Below are 22,005 nucleotides of genomic sequence, written 5' to 3'. Positions count from 1 at the left end.
GCGTCCGGTGGCAGGGGCGGCGGTGCCCGTGCCAGAGGAGGCTTAGCCTCTCCTGGCCTATTATATCCGCCACCCCTGCCTGGATCTGTAACTTTCCTGAGTTGTCAAAAGTAAAGTGTGTGTATTTAAGAAGTTCATTTGCAAAGCAGGTGTTCCTTATTGGAAAGGTGTCCCCAAAGACTTAGACTATGAACCAGAGTGCCCACAGGGGTAGAACCCTGGGATGAGTGTACATAAGCAGCTGAGGAAGTTGGCGGGGGTGGGGAGGGGGAGATGGGGGCTCAGTATTGGCTCAAGGGCTTCGGGCAGTTGGACTGCAGAGTCCCATATCCCAAGGAGGGGGTCAGACAGTGAGTCTGCATCTTGGGAATGTTCCTGATAGGCTAGAACTATAGACCGTGTCTGGACTCTACCCAGGCCCAGCTGACTCGAAAGCATTTGGGATTCAACGGTTAAGTCTGATTATAAACAGCCTGGTGACCATCCGGTAGGGTACTCAGCCAAGTCTGTAACAGGCTCCGTAATACTCCCTTTAGCTTTGAGAAGGCATTTATAACAAGAGATCAAATTTGTTAAAAATGAACCCCCCATGAGGAGAATTTCAATTGCGTACCTACAGTCTCACAGTACCTACAGTACCATACTTGCAAAGCAGGGAAAAAATAATTCCAAGGGACATAGTTATATCTATATATCATAGCATACGGAGCCAAACTGAACACATCCACCAACAATACAACTAACTATTCTCGGTGCCTCCTTTTCACCTATTATGAGTATAAGGCACCCAAGACTGAAACTGGAATTGCACAAAAAGATAACCAATTACAATAAAAGACTGGTTAAATTACACTTCCCTAATAAGGGCCAAACCCTTAATGTGTCAATCAATGAATGTTTGTGAAGTGCTTTACAATGAAAATCACAATGTAAAGGCTAAGTATTATTATTATTTTTACATGCAGAGAGAAGGAGATGTTAGATAAAACAATACCTGTACGCTAACCTGATTTGCCAAAGACACCTGCTGAAAACTAAAAACATTTTTCTGTCTGGATTCACATATCATCCAAGTTTACTCTGACTCATCTCCCCAACCTGGTGCTTTCAAAGACTAAACTGATCTGAACAAGACAGAGACAAAAACAGATATTTGAATAAATGAGGGAAAGTCTAAGGCCTGGTCTACACTAGGAGGTTATGTCGAATTTAGCAGCGTTAAATCGAATTAACCCTGCACCCGTCCACACCACGAAGCTATTTAGTTCGACATAGAGGTCTCTTAAATTCGATTTCTGTACTCCTCCCCAACGAGGGGAGTAGCGCTAAATTCGACATGGCCATGTCGAATTAGGGTAGGTGTGGATGGAAATCGACGCTAATAGCTCCGGGAACTATCCCACAGTGCACCACTCTGTTGACGCTCTGGACAGCAGTCCGAGCTCGGATGCTCTGACCAGCCACACAGGAAAAGCCCCGGGAAAATTTGAATTCCTTTTCCTGTCTGGGCAGTTTGAATCTCATTTCCTGTTTGGACATCGTGGCGAGCTCAGCAGCACTGGCAACGATGCAGAGCTCTCCAGCAGAGGTGACCATGCAATCCCAGAATAGAAAGAGGGCCCCAGCATGGACAGATCGGGAAGTCTTGAATCTGATCGCTGTGTGGGGTGATGAGTCCGTGCTTTTGGAGCTGCGCTCGAAAAGACGGAACGCAAAGATCTACGAGAAGATCTCAAAAGCCATGACAGAGAGAGGATACAGCCGGGATGCAACGCAGTGCCGCGTGAAAATCAAGGAGCTGAGACAAGGCTACCAGAAGACCAAAAAGGCAAATGGACGCTCCGGATCCCAGCCCCAGACATGCCGTTTCTACGAGGCACTGCATTCCATTTTAGGTGCGGCCGCCACCACTACCCCACCACTGACCATGGACTCTGAGGATGGGATATTGTCGAGGGCCACTTCCTCGGAGATGTTAGCGGACGGGGAAGATGAGGAAGGAGATGAGGCGGACGAGGCAGTCGACAGCGCTTACAATGCTGATTTCCCCGACAGCCAGGATCTGTTCATCACCCTCACAGAGATCCCCTACCAACCGTCCCCAGGCGTTAACCCGGAGCCAGAATCAGGGGAAGGATCAGTCGGTAAGTGTTTAAAACATGTAAACATTTATTTTAAACAGAACAGGAATATTAACAATATTAACAATGGGTTTTTCATGATTAGTTTGCCCTAGGCGCTTAACGTTTAAGTCCTTGGCAGTGCAACTACTGCAAAAGAATCAAACAATGTCCGGTTTATGATGATTAGTTTGCCCTAGGCGCTCTACTTTTTAGTCCTTGCCAGTGCAGCTACTGGAAAAGAAGGTCTATATGTCCGGGGATAGAGCTAAAATCCTCATGGGACATCTCCACGAAGCTCTCCTGGAGGTAATTGGAAAGCCTTTGCATGAGGTTCCTGGGGAGAGCGGCCTTATTGGGTCCTCCGTGGTAGGAAACTTTTCCACGCCAGGCTATCATCAAGTACTCCGGGATCATTGCCTTGCAGAGCATGGCGGCATACAGCCCTGGTTTTTGCTGGCTTTCACGCAGCATGCGGTCTTTCTCTGTCCCAGAAATCCTCATCAGAGTGATGTCGCTCATGGTGACCTGCTTTGAATTAGGGGAATGTTACTGTTGGGACTGCTTGCCTGTTCCTTTACAGAACTGTAACCGGCGGTTTACAGCCACGCGGTGGAGGCGGGAGAGGGGCAGCATACAGGGATCTTTCCCGGGGACAGCCGCGAGGGGGTGGGACAGGGGCAGAGTTCATGCTTGCCGGATTGCCGGCAGCAGGAACTGGCCAACGCTAGGAGCATTGCTTTGAATGCGAAAGGAGGGCACTGCTATAATTTAAGTTTTAAGCAGCCAAAAGTCTACGGCTTACCATGTCAGCCTGCTACCCGAATTCCGCTGTCCTGCCCCGCTTGTCTGATCTCCAGTGCAAGACCCCAGGCACTGAATGCGAAGGCCGAAAATTCGACCTTGTCCTGAGTGCGCATGTGATAGGTGCTGTGCATGGTCTTCTTCACAGAGAAAGACTATGTTCATTGTTCACAAAAAATTATCTTTGTGAGGAATTCACTCCCTTTTTCACATCCCACAGCTGCGACTGTCTCCCGACCTACCTTGGCATCCCCTTCCCAGAGGCTGGCGCAGATTAGGCGGAGAAAGAAAAGGACACGGGACGACATGTTCTCAGAACTTATGGGCTGCTCCCGAGCCGAGGCGGCCCAGCAGACCCAGTGGAGGGAGAACATGTCCCAAATCCATTGATCACACATTGAACGGGAGGAGAGGTGGCGTCAGGAAGACCAGCAGGCGACTCAAACGCTGCTTGGACTAATGAGGGAGCAAACGGACACGCTCCGGCGCCTTGTGGATGTTCTGCAGGACCGGAGGCAGGAGGACAGAGCCCCGCTGCAGTCTATCTCTAACCGCCCTCCCCCGCCACAAAGTCCCATACCCCCCTCACCCAAAGTCCCAAGAAGGAGGGGCGGCAGGGGCAGTGAACACGGTCACTCCACCCCTGCAGACTGCTCAAGTAACAGAAGGCTCTCATTCCCCAAAATTTGATAAGTCCTTTCCTTCCCACCTCACCCAAGCCCCCGGCCCAGTTTCATCCCCTATCTGTTTAGTTGCTAATAAAAAATACATTTCTTTTAATTACTGTTTCCATCATGTTCTTTTAGAGGACAGTGTGTTTGAAGGTGGGGAAGGGGATTGGTAATTGGACAGGACAGTCACCTTTACCAGGGTACAGACAGGGGGGCATGTTCAGCAGCAGGTCACACACACATTGCAGTCACTAGGCACCCTGGTCAGTCTGGGAGGTGGTTTTTATGTTCTGTGTGTGTGGAGGCTATGTGAGTTTGTGGCGGGGGAGGGCGGTTAGAGATCTAATGCAGCGGTCCTTATCCTGGATCACAGAGCCATGCAGCAGCGTCCTCCCCCGCCACAAAGTGACATAGCTCCCACACACAGAGTCCCGAAAAGGAGGGGTGGCAGGCTCCGTTGAAACAACCAGTCCAGCACTGCGGACCGCTCTTGGAGCAGGAGCCTGTCATTCCTCGAGTTTATAAGCGTTCTTTTCATCCCTACGCCCGCTCCCCACCACAGTCTGCGTCCTAGTTTCAACCCTTTACCGTGAAACCCGTAATAAAGACAACGGTGTTCATTAACAAAGTTCCATGTATTTTATTTTTAAACGTGTGTTGGAAGGGGGGACACGGGGTGAACGGGGTATGTAGCTGCAGAGGATAGTCAACATAAACTGGGTAAAGAAACGGGGGCAGGTTCAGCTTCTCTTTAAACAAAGTTAATAGTCACAGGTTACCCTGCTCACTGAGGAACCTAGCTTTCAAAGCCTCCCGGATGCACAGCGCGTCCCGCTGGGCTCTTCTAATCGCACGGCTGTCTGGCTGGGCGTAATCAGCAGCCAGGCGATTTGCCTCAACCTCCCACCCCGCCATAAAGGTCTCCCCCTTGCTCTCACAGAGATTGTGGAGCACACAGCAAGCTGCAATAACAATGGGGATACTGGTTTCGCTGAGATCAGAGCGAGTCAGTAAGCTTCTCCATCTCCCCTTGAGACGTCCAAAAGCACACTCCACCACCATTCTGCACTTGCTGAGACGGTAGTTGAAGAGTTCTTTTTCAGTGTCCAGGGCGCCTGCATAGGGCTTCATGAGCCAGGGCATTAGCGGGTAGGCTGGGTCCCTGAGGATCACTATAGGCATCTCCACATCCCCAACAGTTATTTTGTGGTCCGGGAAGTAAATACCTTCCTGCAGCCGCCTAAAGAGACCAGAGTTCCTGAAAACACGAGCGTCATGAACCTTGCCCGGCCATCCGACGTTGATGTTTGTAAAACGTCCCCTATGGTCCACCAGTGCTTGCAGCACCATTGAAAAGTAGCCCTTTCGGTTAATGTACTGGCTGGCCTGGTGGTCCGGTCCCAGGATAGGGATGTGAGTTCCATCTATAGCCCCACCGCAGTTTGGGAATCCCATTGCGGCGAAGCCATCTATGATGACCTGCACGTTTCCAAGGGTCACTACCTTTGACAGCAGTAGCTCAACGATTGCGTTGGCTACTTGCATCACAGCAACCCCCACGGTAGATTTGCCCACGCCAAAGTGGTTCACGACTGACCGGTAGCTGTCTGGCGTTGCAAGCTTCCAGAGGGCTATGGCCACTCGCTTCTGGACAGTCAGGGCTGCTCGCATCCGGGTGTCCTTGCGCTTCAGGGCAGGGGACAGCAGCTCACAAAATTCCAGGAAAGTTCCCTTCCGCATCCGAAAGTTTCGCAGCCACTGTGATTCATCCCAGACCTGCAGCACTATGCGGTCCCACCAGTCCGTGCTTGTTTCCCGTGCCCAGAATCGCCGTTCCACAGCATCAACATGACCCATTGCCACCATGATGTTCACGGCGCGGGGTCCCGTGCTTTGCGAGAGGTCTGTGCCACTCTCAGACTTCATGTCCTCACCGCGATGCCGTAACCTCCTCGCCCGATTTCTCAGCATCTGCCTCTGGAAAAGGTGGACGATGAGGTGCGAGGTGTTGACAACGGCCATAACTGCAGCGATGGTCGCAGCGGGCTCCATGCTTGCAGTGCTGTGGCGTCCGCGCTGTCACTCACCAGAAAAGCGTGCGAAATGAAATAATTGCCCGCCGGCGCTTTCAGGGAGGGAGGGCGGGAGTGACGGTTGGATGACGACAGTTACCCAAAACCACCCTTGACACATTTTTTCCCCCAGCAGGCATTGGGGGCTCGACCCAGAATTCCAATGGGCAGCGGGGACTGCGGGAACTGTGGGATAGCTGCCCACAATGCACCGCTTCCAATGTCGACGCTTGCCCCGTTAGTGTGGACTCACAAAGTCGAATTACTGCCCTTAGTGTGGATACACACGTTCGACTTTGTAATATCGATTCCACATATTCGATTTAAGTAAAATCGAACTACTCTCGTAGTGTAGACATACCCTAAGAAAGGAGATTTGCTTTGTGTTCTCTCAAATATTTTCTTGAGCAGAGGTTGCAGCCAGCATGCACAGGCACAAACACTTAGAAAAATCAAGCAACTTGAGCATGCACTGCATTTGTATTGAAGAGGTTTTGTAACTCATACTAAAAAGAATTAGTATCTAGGATGAAGGTAATTATTTTACAGGAAGAGAAGTTTTCACTTGATAAGCTGCTGTAGTATTTACTGAAATAACAATCTAGCCATGCAAAATCTAGGAAAAACAGTGTGGAGTCATTCCTAAAATGTTTGTGAAAGATTACTATAGCAGCCGTCCAATAGAGGATACACTACGTTTAATCTTCGTTTAAAAATAATGTAATGAATGTGTTTTCTTTTCTCCTTGAGCCATGAAGCTTTCAAATAAAGTGACTGTGGCACGTCATTAGAATAGTTCTGAGAAAGAGGCCTCTTGCGTCCGCATACTTACAGTAAATGCGTATCTATCTTCCCTTCCCCCACACATTCCATACATTATCAAAAAGCTTTTTATCCCTCTCCCTAGTGCTCCCGTAATACAACACAAGTTGCTGCATCCATGTAACTAGGTCTAAATACAAAATCCCAGTCGCTGACATTTGTTTCAAGCATAACAATTTTTGCTCTTCAGTGCCATCTGAAACAAAAGCACTGTTCTCCCTTTAGACTTGAATTTATCCTGTGTTAAGAGAGTCAGAGTTTATACATCAAGGTACCTTCTGGCAGAACAACCTATAATCCATTCTGATTAAAACATGATCCACCCAGGCTTCTGTTCAAAGTTCCCAACACATTCACTATAAACACGCTAGGAATTTTATAATTCACAGAATCTTTCTACTTACACTGAGCTTTAACCCTTTCATACTAGCTTCATCGTTTTTTATAAATATATTTATTGTGGAAGCCAGGAGTTTCAGTCTTGCTAATGAACATTTGTATGCAATCTAGCTGCATACTGTACATTAGATTTAAGTATCTAAGAATGAGTGCAAACCACAAAGTCATAGACCAACATTTTCAAATGAATTTCAAGGAGCATCCCTCCCCTCAGCCCCATCAATACCCCCTACTGCCTGTCCCCAACACTCCCACCGCTAAGTCCACTGCCCCCCTCCAGCCCCACCAATACCCCCACAGCCATCTCCTTCCCCCCAACTAATGCCCCCATTCAATCTCCCTGCTGAGTATAAAGCATCCAAGACTGAAACCAGAATTGCATGCACAGATAACCTATTATAATAAAAGGCTGGCTAAACTACACTTCCTTGATGCCAAAGCCTTAATATGCCATTCAATGAATGTTTGTGAAATGCTTTAAAATGAAAATCACAGTGTCAATGCTAAGTATCATTATTATTATTTACATACAAAGGGAAGGGTATGTTAGATATAATACCTGTATGCAACCTGATTTGCCAAAGACACCTGCTGAAAGCTAGACATTTGTTCTGTCTGGCTTCACATATCATCCAAATTTACTCTGACTCATCTCCCTAATCTGGTGCTTTCAAAGACTAAACTGATCTCAACAAGACCGAGTGGCCGGAGCTGCTCATCTCTCCCTGAACACCCTCAACCACCCCTTCCTTGCTGCAGCCAAGACCTGGGGAAGAATGAGTCATGACCCCCTCCCTGAAATAATCACCTGCCCCCAACCTTGGACCTGCCTCTGCCTCATGCTGTCCAGGCTCTGTGACACAACCAAGGCCCCACATTTCAATTCTCCCTCCTCCCTCATTATCATAAGCAGAAGCAGAGCATAGGTCACCTACAATACAAGAATCTTGTGCATCACCCACACATGCACATCAGTCTCTCTCACTGACTTGGGGGGGAGGTGTAGTGGAGGGGGGCAGAGAGCTGATGCACATGTGTGGCTGACACATATGATTCTGGGAAATGTAGTTTTTATATGGGAGAAAATATTATTAAATCGGGAGTCAGGAGTTTTTTGGTTGCAAACGGGAGTCTCCCTGACATACTGGGAGACTTGGGCTATGTCTTCACTACCATTTCTGTCGGCAAAACTCATGTTGCTCAGTGGTGTGAATACTCTACCCCCTTGAACGACATAAGTTACACAAGCATAAGCAGTAGTGTGCACAGTGCTATGTCTCCTGCTGCTCGATGGGGGTGGTTTAATTATGTCTCCTGTCGGCACAGAGTGGCACAGCTGCATGGATACAGCTGCGTGGATTCTGCACGAAGCTTGGATTTGAATCCAGGTTCCTGAAAGTCTGAGGAGTGGCTCAGATGCAGAGTTTTGGTGTGGTCTCATCTTTATTTAAAGAACAACCACAAAAATAAATCATGATTTCACTTGTTTTATTTAGATTATAAATGTTTCAAGTTTTCTTTTTCCATCTTTGTAAGGTGACATGGTAATTCGTGGTGCTTTTTTTTTGAAAAATATAATAATAATAATGATGTAAATCCACATATGAGCAAGGGATACATTTGTTGAGGTGATAAATTTAAAACGCGTGCAATACATTTGCTTATTTGCAAAGCCTGCTGCCAGCTATTATACCACCTTGGTCTGTGAACTCATTAGGTCTCAATCTAAACAAAGTCAGGCTAGGTTAGCGCTTGAATGAAAGACATCCGGAGAAAACCTGGTGGGTTTTGTGATAAAGGAGGTGACACTCTTCAACTTGGAGTTTTTCCTGAACCAATGCCCTGACAAGGTGTTAAGGGGCATTTTGCCACCAGGTGTGTCATCTTTTAAATAAGACAGACAAAAAATTCCTAACCACTTGTGCTCACTGAAGAGCCAGGTCACTTTCTGCAAAAGTAAGGAGGGATGCTAGCTCTGATGTCTTCACCAAATTCCTATTTGGGTAACTAGTTTCTGTCTATTGTAACTTAGAACGCCCCTTGCATTTGCAATTACATGCAGTTGTCTCTATTTCTTCATTTCTTCTCTTAAATTGTTTAATGGTGTTGCACTTGTTTCACTCCAGAGGGGGCTACATTTCAATGGTGGGCAAAGTGATTCCTATATATCACTATAAAATAACTTTTTATATTGTTATATATATACAATATTTCCAGATAACGATACTTTAGTAATAAAAAGATTTCAAAAATTATGCATTGGGATACTACTATCCATATAAAAATCAGCACAGAGTTTGGCTAATATCATGTACTCTCACCTAATTCAGTCACACCCTTTCAAAAACTGCTTCAATCTATAAAACATGACAGCAATACTAAAATTTGATGATGAAAATGAAAACATTGTGTATATATAAGGAAACCATAAAATGGTAAGGGACTAGCTAGCTCTGCACGCTGATAATACAAGATGGAACAATATATCTCTAAGTCATTGATTATAATTTGAAACAGGTCTGTAACAACTAAAAAGCCCTACACGCCGACAGCTATTGAATAGGCTTTGATAAGAGAATTAGTGGTTTCAGTTTAGTTCTTAGCTGACAGATAGTTACATCATAATTGGCAACCTTATTGGCTGACTAAGACAGGCTAAGGATTGAATGGGCAAAGAGACAGTAAAATACCATCACCCTCACAGAGATGGTCCTTCTAGGACACCATTGAGGAACATTGGTTGGGCAGTGTGGGGAAACTCACACAATACACCGTTCATGCCACAGTACCCAGTGAAACAGCAGCTAGGAACTCAGCAAATCACACAAGGCCATCTACAAGGGTTGGCATTAAACCACTTCTTCTCACCAAAAATAACAGAGAGAGAAAAACATTAAAATCGTACATGAATGTTTCCTATTTGGTATAACTTTCCGTCCTACGCTCAAGCCAGTCAGACTTGGGCTGTAGTGGTCTGTCAGGGAGAATCAGTTTCAAAAGTCCTCAGCTGAGGAAGCCCTGCTGCTTATGAGAGTGTATAAAACAAGGAACCAAAAACAATAGCCTCATAGTAGATCTCAGCTAACACCCCACCACACAATCTATCCAACACAGCTGGCAGATCTTTTAGGGCTTCAACAATTATCATCAACACCTTAAACTGCACTCAAAAATGAAAAGGAAGCCAATGGGAAGACTTGAAGAGCTATGTGCTCATAGTGGCTATTTAGGGGTTGAATAAAAAGCTGTGTCAACAGGAACAATTGCAGATTTACATCTGTGAAACAGGAGAAAGTCAGAAGTGGTTGTCTGTTCATATGCCCATCACTCCAGAGCCCCGTTACACTTCCATCAAAAATTAACAGATGGAAGACCTGTCCAGTAAGATGAATATAATACAGCAGTGTTTCCCAAACTTGGGACGCCGCTTGTGTAGGGAAAGCCCCTGGCGGGCCGGGCTGGTTTGTTTACCTGCCACATCCGCAGGTCCGGCCGATCGTGGCTCCCAATGGCCGCGGTTCGCTGCTCCATGCCAATGGGAGCTGCTAGAAGCGGTGCGGGCCGAGGGATGTACTGGCTGCCACTTCCAGCAACTCCCATTGGCCTGGAGCAGCGAACCGCGGCCATTGGGAGCCGCGATCGGCCGAACCTGCGGATGCGGCAGATGAACAAACCGGCCTGGCCCGCCAGGGGCTTTCCCTACACAAGCGGCGTCCCAAGTTTGGGAAACACTGTAATACAGTAAACTCAATGCAATTATAATAAGGGTACATCTATGATTAATTCTGTCATGTCTCCCCATAACAAGAAATATATATTTGAAGAATAACCGGTAGAAAGATGTTCGGTAGATTACAGTTTTGTTCCTCATATTTCCATAGTATAAAGGAGAGGGTACATGTTACGATTAGCTGAACTTATGGTTTTAGGTACAAGAGACTGTACTGGACTACACTGCAAACTGAAAGTGGTTTTGCTTTTAACTAGATTTTTTCTCATTACCTACTTTCCAGAATGACCATTAATCTAAAACTCAGGCCACCTGATACTTAGATAATACTCAGGACATTATTGTAAAGGCCCATGATTCTTGCTCACCTGCTTCAGGATTCCCATCTTTGCACTGTCACTGTTGTGTGATGGCAACAAAATGGAGTTTATAAAACTTGTGATCTCTGAAGATGAGACTATGGCAGGGGAACCTAATTTTTATAAATACAGGCTTCCCGGTTATTACAAATTAGGCTCTGGGTCACAACTGTCTTGAGGCTGTGTTCTTTGTTACTTGTTCTGCTTGCCAACCCATTCGATGCGATGTCCTTGTCAACCCCTGGCAACAACAAGCACAAACAGAGCCAAGTGGCTGCACATTTAGCTGCTCCATCGTGGCCAAGAACATACAGATTGCTACTGTTGCAGAGTACTGTGTCAGGGCCCCATTAGGAATGTAGGAGAACTACTTGTGGCTCACTGACTGCAGTTCAGTCACCCTTACAGAATTGGAAGTGATTACAAAGAATGGGGAGGAACAGAGGATGAGAAACAATACAAAGAAGACTCACCAGACACACAATGCTAAAGACAAGAAAGAGCATCACAAAATGGCATGAAAAAGGGAGGAAGCCAAATTCACCATTGATGCAGGTGGATCCAGCTCCACAAAAGTCAACGGAGTTGCGCCCTTTTCTGCTAGCACACAGCAAGGACAACAGGGGAATGGAAGACCATAGGCAAGGATGAAGAGATATGACAGAGTTAAAGGAAGCACCAACACAAGTTCAGATGAACAAATCTTAACATAATCAACAGCGACAAATATACTGAGGACACAACATTTTTCCCCAAAGAGGAAGACGAGAAAGGACTCCCACTTTGCTCCTAGCAGAAGCATTGTATTGCCTTGGTCTTCGGTTTTAATCAGTGTCATCAGAGTTATTCCCACTATTTTTAAACAGTGATGCCAAAAGGTGCTTGTTCACACTAGTGACTAAAAATATGATTAATTTCATTTTAAAATGAAGTCTTTTGCCACCCAATTTTAAAGTGAGAGTAGCTAAAACATTCACTGTCTTCCTTCACACTCAAAACACCAAACACTGACAGATTCGTGGCCATTTTCCAGCTAAAAAATTCCAACACCTATAAATATAATTTAAAATATGCAAAGAACCAGACCAAAGTTATACAACTCTCAAAAGCAAGGTTAATAATGAAAAGGTTGATAGATGATTTATTAATTGAAGCTTTGCCAAACAATTACACTGTCATTATAACTACAGAAACTACGTAAAAAACCTCACAATCTTACCAACTTCTCTAAACCATTTTCTATAGTTCACCACCTTATGAACAGAGAAAGTATGAGCATAAAAAGCATTTTAAGTTTCATGAAGATACAGAGAGCAGACTTGAAATCAAAGTAACTACCCTCCCTTCCCCCTCCCCCCCCGCAATATACGCCTTTTAATAGATGGACATTTACTTTATAAAGAAAATTGATTTTTATTGGATTTTTAGGCCTATAATAATATTCTTAGAATCCAATAAATATATTTTAAAAATGTACAAACAGTATCTGGACAAAAGAAAAAATATTTTTAAAGTGACACATTGTTCAAAGAAATAAACTGCTGTTTTTTTAAAAATAATTTTCATAAAAGCTAAATCGTCCTTACAATCTTACAACTATTGGCAACAGAAACACTGGGATGAAATTACATTAACTTGATTTGGAAAGGTTTCTATAGATGCAATTCAGGCAGAAAAGCCTCAGATAAGTTCTGCATAAAGCCAGATTTAAATGACAACAAGCTTTTGTATCTTTCTGATCCAGGAAAGGATTCCTTCAGCTATTGTATACGTGAAGGGGGGGAAAGTGCATGCGTACACACAGAGACAATCAGAATCTACTGGATCTCTCAAACACAAGAGGCAGGTATCATTTGCAATTAAAACTGAATTCAGCAGACATGCAATTTCACTGGCAGCAAACGTAGCCAATTAAAAGCGTTTACTATTTCATATATCTACATACATGCTTCTGAAGAGTACACAAAATGTTATCAATAAGAAATGCTGAATAAGAAAAAAAATTAGTAAATTTAAATTAAACAGAAGAGTTTAAGTGCATATGGGAGAAAAATATTTGCAAAAACTATTACATCAATTAAATTCCACTAGAATGTATGCTCCTTTAAAGTGATATGTACTGAAACTGATCAAGTTCTGAAACATGAATTAGTATTTTATTTCTCAATTTCTATCAGTCATACTTCAGTGTCATTATTCTGAACACAACACAGGCCTAAGGAACAACAACAAGCAGTCTTGCGAATGCAGTTTTGCTTAGCCTGTAACTATGGCACTGACAGGAATCTGTACCTGTCTGCAGTACTATTTTACTTACTCCCTTACCATGGTTTGCTTAATTAAACCAGCTCATTCTGATTAAATGGCAATGCAGCAGAAGACAGAACAAGGTCAGAAAAACATTTTTACCCACTTATTTGGTACTTAGATTTGTAAAATTACTCCATCCTCTGCTAGCCCCCCAAAAGAATAAATGACCAGAATGATTTTAAATAAAAGGAATCTGAGATTGTTATGGGAACATTTGAACAAACAACATAGTATTCAGCACTTGCATCACTTAAAGTTATCTCTTTAAGGGTGTGGATAAAATTACCCCAAACATTGAACAGCTTTAGACTTAGGAAAGGTAGAAACAGAATAAGATGTTTTGAAGTTCTTGCTAGAGAAGAAAATAAGAGCTTGGTCTCCTTCAATGAAAGAAGTACCACAGAGAGTAGGCAGGTTGCCAGGCAAGCTCGGCAGCGTGACCACACTGCATTGAGTTTCTTTAATGAAAGCCAGGAAAGAACACATTACACAGTGTTTCTTCTGAGAGCTAGCTAGCCTCCAGTGATTGAAATCAATAAAAACAGTCGGCATGGGGCCCAGTGGGGGAAGAGAGAAATCTCTACTACAGCGTTCAGTTTGCTTTCCACTTTCTCCGTCTTCCTAAAGTTAAACTTTGAACACCAAGACAAACTACTTCATTTTCAGCACTCAGAAGATTTTGAGAGGGATGGTGGGAAGATAACGTTTTAATTTTCCTTCTGCTTTCTATGCTCCCTCTGCTCTCTTACGGAGTTCAGAAAATGAAAGGGTTGTTTTTCATTTGAATCCTGCCTGGAAGAACTTCTACGGACAAGTGCATCATCCTATACTTAGAAAAGGGATGAATTTTACAGTGAAAGGATGTTAAGTGGTGAAAGAGAAAAGAAAAAATGGAATCTTATTCAGCAAAAAGTACACTCACTGGATAGAACGTCAACCACTGCTGTGAAAGCTTCTGAAACTGCATTCAAAAGAGTAAGACCAGTGCAATACACAGTCTAAAGCAGCTGAAACTTATAAAAATACATGCTCAACGCAAAAGACAGGATCACAAGGAAAATAGTGGGTAAGTTGGAGCTGTTTTTAATGATTCAGTCTCTCAAGTTTGAAATCAGCAATGCACATTTCCACTGTAGTTTCTATAAAAAGTTTTAAGTGTTTTCTTGTTAACTCTACTCTTTGAAGACTGAATATTTAAAGTTACATACTATTTAAGCAATTTGATTTATACCATTTTAAAATTCTGCTAGGTCACTGATCTTCACAGAGAATTATCAAATATTCACAGAATATATTTCCTTGGGTTTTTTTGTTTAGTTTTGTTTATTGACAAGGTAGAATCAGGCCATTACGCAACTCCACCCACTCCGTGTTCCATGCTCTCGGAGGTCTGTTTGCTATTTTAATTATGAAACACTACAGAGACCACAAGTTGAAACTGAACTGAATTTGAGAAACTGCCAGTAATGAAGTTCTAATATGGGAGATATGTATTTGTTTGACTTATTTTACAGAGCCCTTAATCACCATAGCAGCTACACTACATACCTAAACTGAGTTCTGTGTGCTGATTTAAAACATAAATTATAGCAAATTGTATATATGTTGGTTAGTCTCAACTGACATCAAAATGTACATATAAGGTATCTTTTAAAGGCATTGTGCTAAATCATTTATTATTACACCCAAGGTGGCTTTTTTTGGGTTGGTATATTGTTTGAAAAATGTTACATAAGTATACTCAGCACTTAAACATTCAGCCATAATAACTGACATAGCATTTCACAGGGAGATACTAGCAGAGAGTGGTGCAGATAGATTACTAATGCAGCAAACCCTTCTACAAGATTTCAGTAATTTTAAATAAAATTTTCATTTAGATTATAATGAGACTATGATAAGGGATCAAGCCTGACCACAGCAAGGATGAACAAAAATGCTGAGTGTGCATCTTCTTTCATAGTGTTCCAGCTAGCGCTGGAGAGCCACTGTACCTTAATGTGGGGGGTGCCCTTTGAGCAAGAGCACCATACATGCCCTCTATGCTGGCTAGCACTTGCTGGTGACAGCAACATATATGCTGATTTATTGCAGGTGGGATGGGGGAGAAACTGGGTTCCTCTAAAGTCCCCTGAGGAATGTGTCGTGTGGGCTGGTGCAATAAGTATCCGCACCCATCCAGCACAATCCTGTAAGTTATAGAGGGAGCATGCCTGAATGACTGTAGGGGTGGAGGATGGGAAGAAGAGACATTCTGTGCCTTCCCACTTGTGCTCCAGCAGGCTGTATTCATTCCTTGGTGCCTTAAAACACACGTTCAAAGCAGGGAACCTCATTTATGTCAAGGATGAATTTTAAGGAATACTACATGATGTGAAGAAGCTCACTCTAACTGTTGGAAGCAATTGAAAAATGAAAGTTTGTTTTTTTTAAATCCTTTTGGTTAATTTTATTAAGCTAAGAAAACTACACTGGTGACAGTTTTGACGAGCTGTATGACATTCTCAATTATCTTTTATAATCTTCTTAAAAATACAAATGTTTGACTATCCACGTTGAAGGATCATTTCTTAAGACAGCCTTAGCTCAGGTTTAGGTCCCGGTCATTTGTAAAGTCATATTTTTGCATGCAAATAAGGTAATTATATGTGCAGATTAGTAGCTAGGTGTGCAATTATCTGCTTTGCTTGCACAGCTGTGGAATTTTGTTGGTACAACAGGTGCATGCACATTGTGCAGGAGCACCCATTGTTCCTGCTTTGGAAATCTGGCCTTTTATGGCCACTTTATTGTTTCCATTACATGAAAATACAAAAGACATTCAATCTTGCAAGTTACCAGTCTAGCAACGGAATTTGATTAAAGTCTCCATAACTGAACTGAGGAGCTGTTACTTTTGCACAAGTATCTACTTAAATATTTTTTAAAGCACATATTTTTTCAATCAAATGTTGGAAATAGCTTAGGTAATAATTTCTGAGGTAGCAACACATCTTAATTTTTTTTTCATTGTTCCAATCTTCAGCACCATATACAAAAGAAAGATACTTGGCAGAGCAGCTGGTCAACATATAATTAAGTAACATCCATTAAAAATAAAAGAACAAGGTTACATATAATTCATCATAGTGACAATATTGCTAGTTTTTGACATATGCCCAGCTACCCCAAATTCCACTCTTTCCCCTAACCACTCATCCAACAATGCTTTCCTTGTTTTGTCCTTTGCCTCCATAGGCCACCCTGAACAAAGGACAACACCTAAGGTTAGGGAATGTTGGCAGTCACTCCTACAACAAATGGACTAGCACTTTTTCTACTACTCTTACAGCAAAATACACACCTATGCAGAGGGGCCTATGTGCCACATAAGTTCCACTTAAGCCTTCAAAATAGGGCTTAAATGTGACTTAAGTAATACAAATGGCTTGTACTGGCCTTCTGTTTGAGGTGAATTTCACATACCCCTCACCACTCTTCTCTTAAGTAGAAGAAGAAGAAATGGCCTCTAGCTCTCCGAAAAGTCTAAGGCCTGGTCTACACTGAGTTAGGTTGACCTAATTGTGTCAGTGTACACACTACAGCCTTGCTCCCGCCGATGTAAGTGCCCTACTACACCAACATCATAACTCCACCCCCACGAGAGGTGTAGGGTTTATGTCAGTGTAGTTAGGGTGACGAAGTGTCCATGTAGACACTGTGGGTTACTTACATCATCGGCTGTTGACTTGTCATTCTTGTCAACTGACAAGAAAGCTGCTCACAGTTCGGGCTGTCATCTCAGGGCAGATGGGGGGCTCCACCGAGAGCCTGGCAGCCCCCAGGGCTCCCCACTCTTGCCCCCAAGGTCCCGGCACCCCGCTTGGAGCCAGGCAGCTGCCGGGAGCCCGGGTGGCTGCTGAATTCCTGGTGGGGAGCCAACAGCCCAGGTGGTTGCCATGCTGCCAGCAGGGAATGGGGAGTCTTGGGGGCAACTGGGCTCCCAGAGGGGAGCTGCAAATGGAGTTGACAGCCCGGGTTCTCAGCCTCCCACACTGCCCCTCTGACATCAGTGGAAACGCTCCTGGTGAGGACATGCACCACCGATAGAAGGATGGTAGTGTGGTCATGAACCACCGCAGTAATTACCTACCCATTTAAAGAGCTGGATAACCAGACTTGACGGAAACACTATATCTGTCTATACTGAGTGGAGAAAGAATGTTTTGGTCTCTTTCAGATGAACATGATCCGACACTTCTTGAATATCATAAGACTTCTGGACATCTTGGCCCACATCCTCCAAGGTATTCAGACATCTAGTTTGCATTGATTTGAATGGGAAACACTGAAATACCTTTGAGGATCTGTGCCCTCCCACTTATACTGGTGGTTCATGCTGATGGCATTAGATGGATTCAACTGAGCACTTTCAGTTTGTCCCGTGATGTCATTACACAGCGGACGGACTCTTAAACTGATTGGTTTTCTGTAGTTTATCTAATTTAATATACAGACAAGCTGTAGTAAAAAATGGTTAGAGAGGGCACAATTTTCTTCTACATACTGAAAAGTTAATGAAGGCATGAGACTATAATTAATAAATGAAGATGATGGGCAGTTTTCTCTAGGCAAGATAGTTTTCTGCAACTGCTGTATACAGAGTCCTGATATTTCACTTAGGAAGAAATGAATTGTTGTTGTAAAAGGTAATGAGTTTCACATTTTTGCATATTTTTAAAAAAGTATCTACTTAATTATTAATCTGTCATCATTAGTCTCTGCTCCAGAATTCAACAGAATATGTAACTAGGAGAAATTAGTGTTCCGGGATTCATTCTCTACCTTCATCTCTCTAACTGTACATCCTTCCACCTAAATTAAGAGAAAGGATTACCTAACTGGAGAGTGACAAATTACTAATTTGAGAGAACCAGGACCTCTATAATTTGATTTATTAGGGACCTTTAAATAACTATTTAAATATTCTACCATTTATTCTTTATAATTACTATACTTATACTTATGTGTACTTCTATTTGCCGTAACCCAAATCAGACAAAGAACCAAAATGGACTAAAAAACAAATAGTGTGGGCAACTTTACATTACGGGAATTCATTTTTTAGCATAATTAACTTGTTCTATAACCTCCCAGTTCACTATTCTACATCTCTGATGTAAATTTCTCACAATAATAGCTAGAGTACAATGGACCTGATTGTCCAATGCCCAGCACATTCAGACCAGTGCAAGCTGTGCAAAAAATCCTACCATTGTGAACTGTACCATTCAGAACTACCATACTCACCTTGCACACACTTTACAACAGGATAAATGCCTGCCTGTGGTCCAGGGAGATGGAGAATTGGGGGCCAATTTTAATCAAAACAAGGAACTACTGTGGGAACATGTTCCAGCATTTACATTTGATTTTGAGTATGTCTAATAATAACTGGATACAAGTGATTCAGCCTCTCTCTGCTAATTTTTCAGTGGACATGTTCTGTGCTCAAACGTATGTGGTTTCCATGGATTTCAATGGGAACCTTGTAAGCACACCTGAGACCTTGGAACTTTAAACTCAAGAAAATAAACACAGCAAAAACTATTGCTTATGGCTCATGCACTGAGCAAGATTTCTAAGAGTCTATACTAAAGTTTCTTAGATTTCCTAGCTTCCTCTGGATCTGTTACTCTCTCATCCAATCCAAAATTATCAACTCCAAATGGTTACATCTTATTAAAAGAATGATTGGTGGCAACTCTATAGCTAATGTAGGCTCTGAATACTAGGCTGCATTGGTTTCAAAAAGAGATTCTTAGACATTTGAGGACCTGAGTAAAAGCTCCATCTCAGAACAGAGGTACAATTCCTGCCTTCTTCCACCAGAAGAGAGGTTGCTCTTTGAGGAACCTTCATATGAAACTGCTTTAAAAACATCAGGACAGCAAGAGAAGAATTGAATTATCTTCATATAGAATTTGATCAGATTATGTACTTCTGTAGTGCACTCATAAGCTATAAGTCAGAGAAGGTCTCCTTGAAGGTCTTCAGGAAAAATATATCCATTTTATTCTGTATTTGAAGATGCATTGGAATTAAAGTGTAATCTGTTCCCAAAATACCAGATTTCTCTATTAAGTCTTTACATGTTTTCTGCTCTTGCTAGTTCTCTGTTTGTGACACTAACCTGAAAACTCTCTACATTTACTACATAGTACTAGAACACTAAAATGACATCTGTTTTTCATAGCATCAGGTGTACCTTCATTATGTTTCTGTGAGGCAGAGCAGAAAATTGAAAACCAATTATGATTTAAGACCCCAAATTAAAACCTGTCGACTGTTTAGTAAAAATACTCAATAAAACTTGTTTGCCTTTCAACAGACATACTGAAGTAGTTTGCAGTGTTGTTATAGCCGTGTTGGTCCCAGGACATTAGAGACACAAAGTGGGTGAGGTAGTAGTATCTTTTACTGGAAGAAGAGTTCTGTGTAGCTCGAAAGCTTGTCTCTTTCACCAACAGAAGTTGGTCCAATAAAAGATACCCCCTCATCCATCTTGCCTCTCTAACGCCTCTGAAGTAGATCATTTTAAATGCAACTAGCATAAAAAGCAAGGATTTATAAAAACAAAAACAAAACAAAAAACAAATCAAAAAACCAAAACCACCCCCCCCACACACAAACCACAGAACCAAAAAGAGTCAGTCTTTTTCAGTTATGCTAAAACTTATTTTATCCTCAAACATCTTCTACCTCGCTACAGAACATTTTTAATTATAAACATAAATATTAACTGTTTAATTCACAAGTATGGAAGTTATGTCCTGATTTCAGTGTGGAACATCCTATTTCTGAAAATTAATCTTTACACCTTTGTGGTGGAAGAAGTCACATTGCTTTCTTTCAGCTCATAGCTCATATTAGCTACAGTATGAAACAAATCCCTGAATAAATACTTACTATGCAAGGGGAAGAAATGTATATTGTAATAATTTTATGTATTATTATTACTTATTATTTGTTTTGTGGTAGCATGTAGGAGTCATTGACCACTGTGCTAGACCATGTACAAACAGAGAAGAAAAAGACGATCAGTGCCCAGAGAGTCTACAGTCAAAGCATTAAACAAGATGCAAAAGGTGGATACAGACAGAAAGATGGAGGAACACATGGAAACAATGAGACAAAACTGATCAGCATGATAGGCAGTGGTCTCAGCACACCAGCTCCCTATTTGTCGTTACGTTTTTTGTAGGTATCACAGCAGAGTTTAATGAGGAATTTGAAGGAGGTTACTTTGAGATGTTTATGGGTAGCTCCTCCCATGTATGAGCAGCAGCATGGGGGGGGGGGGAAGGGAAGCACATAGGTGCTTCTTAGAAAAGTTAAGCAGTGGGTGCGGGAGGCTGGCATTATGGGTTGAGCAGAGGCAAGAGTCGACATCTTGATAGTGAATGAAAGCTGAGAAAGGCTGTATGTTATGCAGAAAAAATAAGCAAGAGTTAGATGTAGCATGGATGTGAAGACCTAGAAGGAGGCCCGAGTCAAAGATGACACCCAGGTTACAGGCCTGAGTGACAGGCAGAATAGTGGTGTTGACCACACTAACAGAGAAAGGAGGTAATGGGGAGGGGCTTGGGAGAGAAGATTGGAAGCTCTGTTTTGGCCATGTTGTGCTTAAGTTGATGGCTAGACATCCAACAGGAGATGCCAGACACAGGCATAGAGTGTAGTTGAACAGAAGGAGACAGGTCTGGAGTAGACAGGTAGATCTGTGAGTCATCAGCATACAGATGGTAGTTGAATTTGTGTTTGCGAACGAGATTACCCAGAAATAAGGTGTAGAGGAAGAACAGAAAGGGACCAAAGGTAGAGCCCTGTGGAACCCTCAGAGAAAGTTGGAGGGCAGATGAAGGGGATCGTCCAAAGAACTCACTGAAAGAGTGATTAGAGAGGTAGGAGGAGAACCAGGAGAGGCCAGAGTTGCTGAAGTGAAGGGAGTACATGATTCAAGAAGATGGTGGCAAAGGCCAGTTAAGGAAGATGAGAATGGAGTACTGACTCTGAGATTTAACTAGCAAGAGGATATTAGAGCCTTTGGCGAGAGCAATTTCAGTGCAGTGCAAGGGGTAGAAACTAGATTTGAGAGGGTCTAGGAGGAGAGGAACTCCAGACCGTGATTGCTGACACCATGTTCAAAGAGTTTAGAGAGGAAAGGGAGAAGAGAGATGAGGCGGTAGTTGAAGACAAGCTCAAGGGACAGTGAAAGCTATACTGTATTCTGTCACTCTTGGAAGAAATTGGCGAGATCATGCGCAGAGAGAAGTGGCAGCAAAAGGAGGGCAGGGTTCGAGGAGTGAGTAAAGACAGTGAAAAGGCAGCTGGAGCGGTGAATGTGGGGTTCAATGAAGCTGGAGAAGTAGAGTTGTTTAGCAAGAAACGTGGCATAGAGAAGTGGCAGGAACAGGAGAGAAGAATCCCAATAACCCCACCAACATCTGATCCATGGAGGGCATGTGAGAAAAGGAGAGACCTCCACAAGAGACAAGAGAGGGTAGATGCAGATGCAGTGTCTGATGAAGGGATTTAGGTTTCTGTGAGAGCCAAGAGACAGAGGGAGCGAGATAGAAAGTGGATGACTGAAATCATTTGAGAGACTAGGGTGACCAGACAGCAAATGTGAAAAATCTGGACAGGGAGTGGGGGGTAATCGGAGACTATATAAGAAAA

At 43.1% G+C, this 22,005-nt stretch overlaps 1 protein-coding gene across 2 annotated transcripts in view; it reads right to left on the bottom strand.

Moving 5' to 3' along the window:
* Positions 1 to 22,005, bottom strand: part of C10H7orf50 (chromosome 10 C7orf50 homolog) — a 209,526-nt gene that overhangs the window by 47,550 nt on the left and 139,971 nt on the right. The window contains exon 1 of one of the 2 annotated variants that reach the window (XM_065412388.1): positions 10,987 to 11,049. The exons of the other annotated variant lie outside the window; for it this stretch is intronic. Coding sequence (XP_065268460.1) covers positions 10,987 to 11,004 — 18 coding nt within the window. The 5' untranslated portion in view covers positions 11,005 to 11,049. Of the gene's footprint in view, positions 1 to 10,986; positions 11,050 to 22,005 lie in introns of those variants that run through there. 2 annotated transcript variants of the gene reach the window in all.

Source organism: Emys orbicularis, chromosome 10 (assembly GCF_028017835.1).
Source record: "Emys orbicularis isolate rEmyOrb1 chromosome 10, rEmyOrb1.hap1, whole genome shotgun sequence".
NCBI lineage: Eukaryota > Metazoa > Chordata > Testudines > Emydidae > Emys > Emys orbicularis.
The sequence above is the reverse complement of the archived record's forward strand: the minus strand, read 5'-3'. Positions and strand labels throughout refer to the sequence as shown.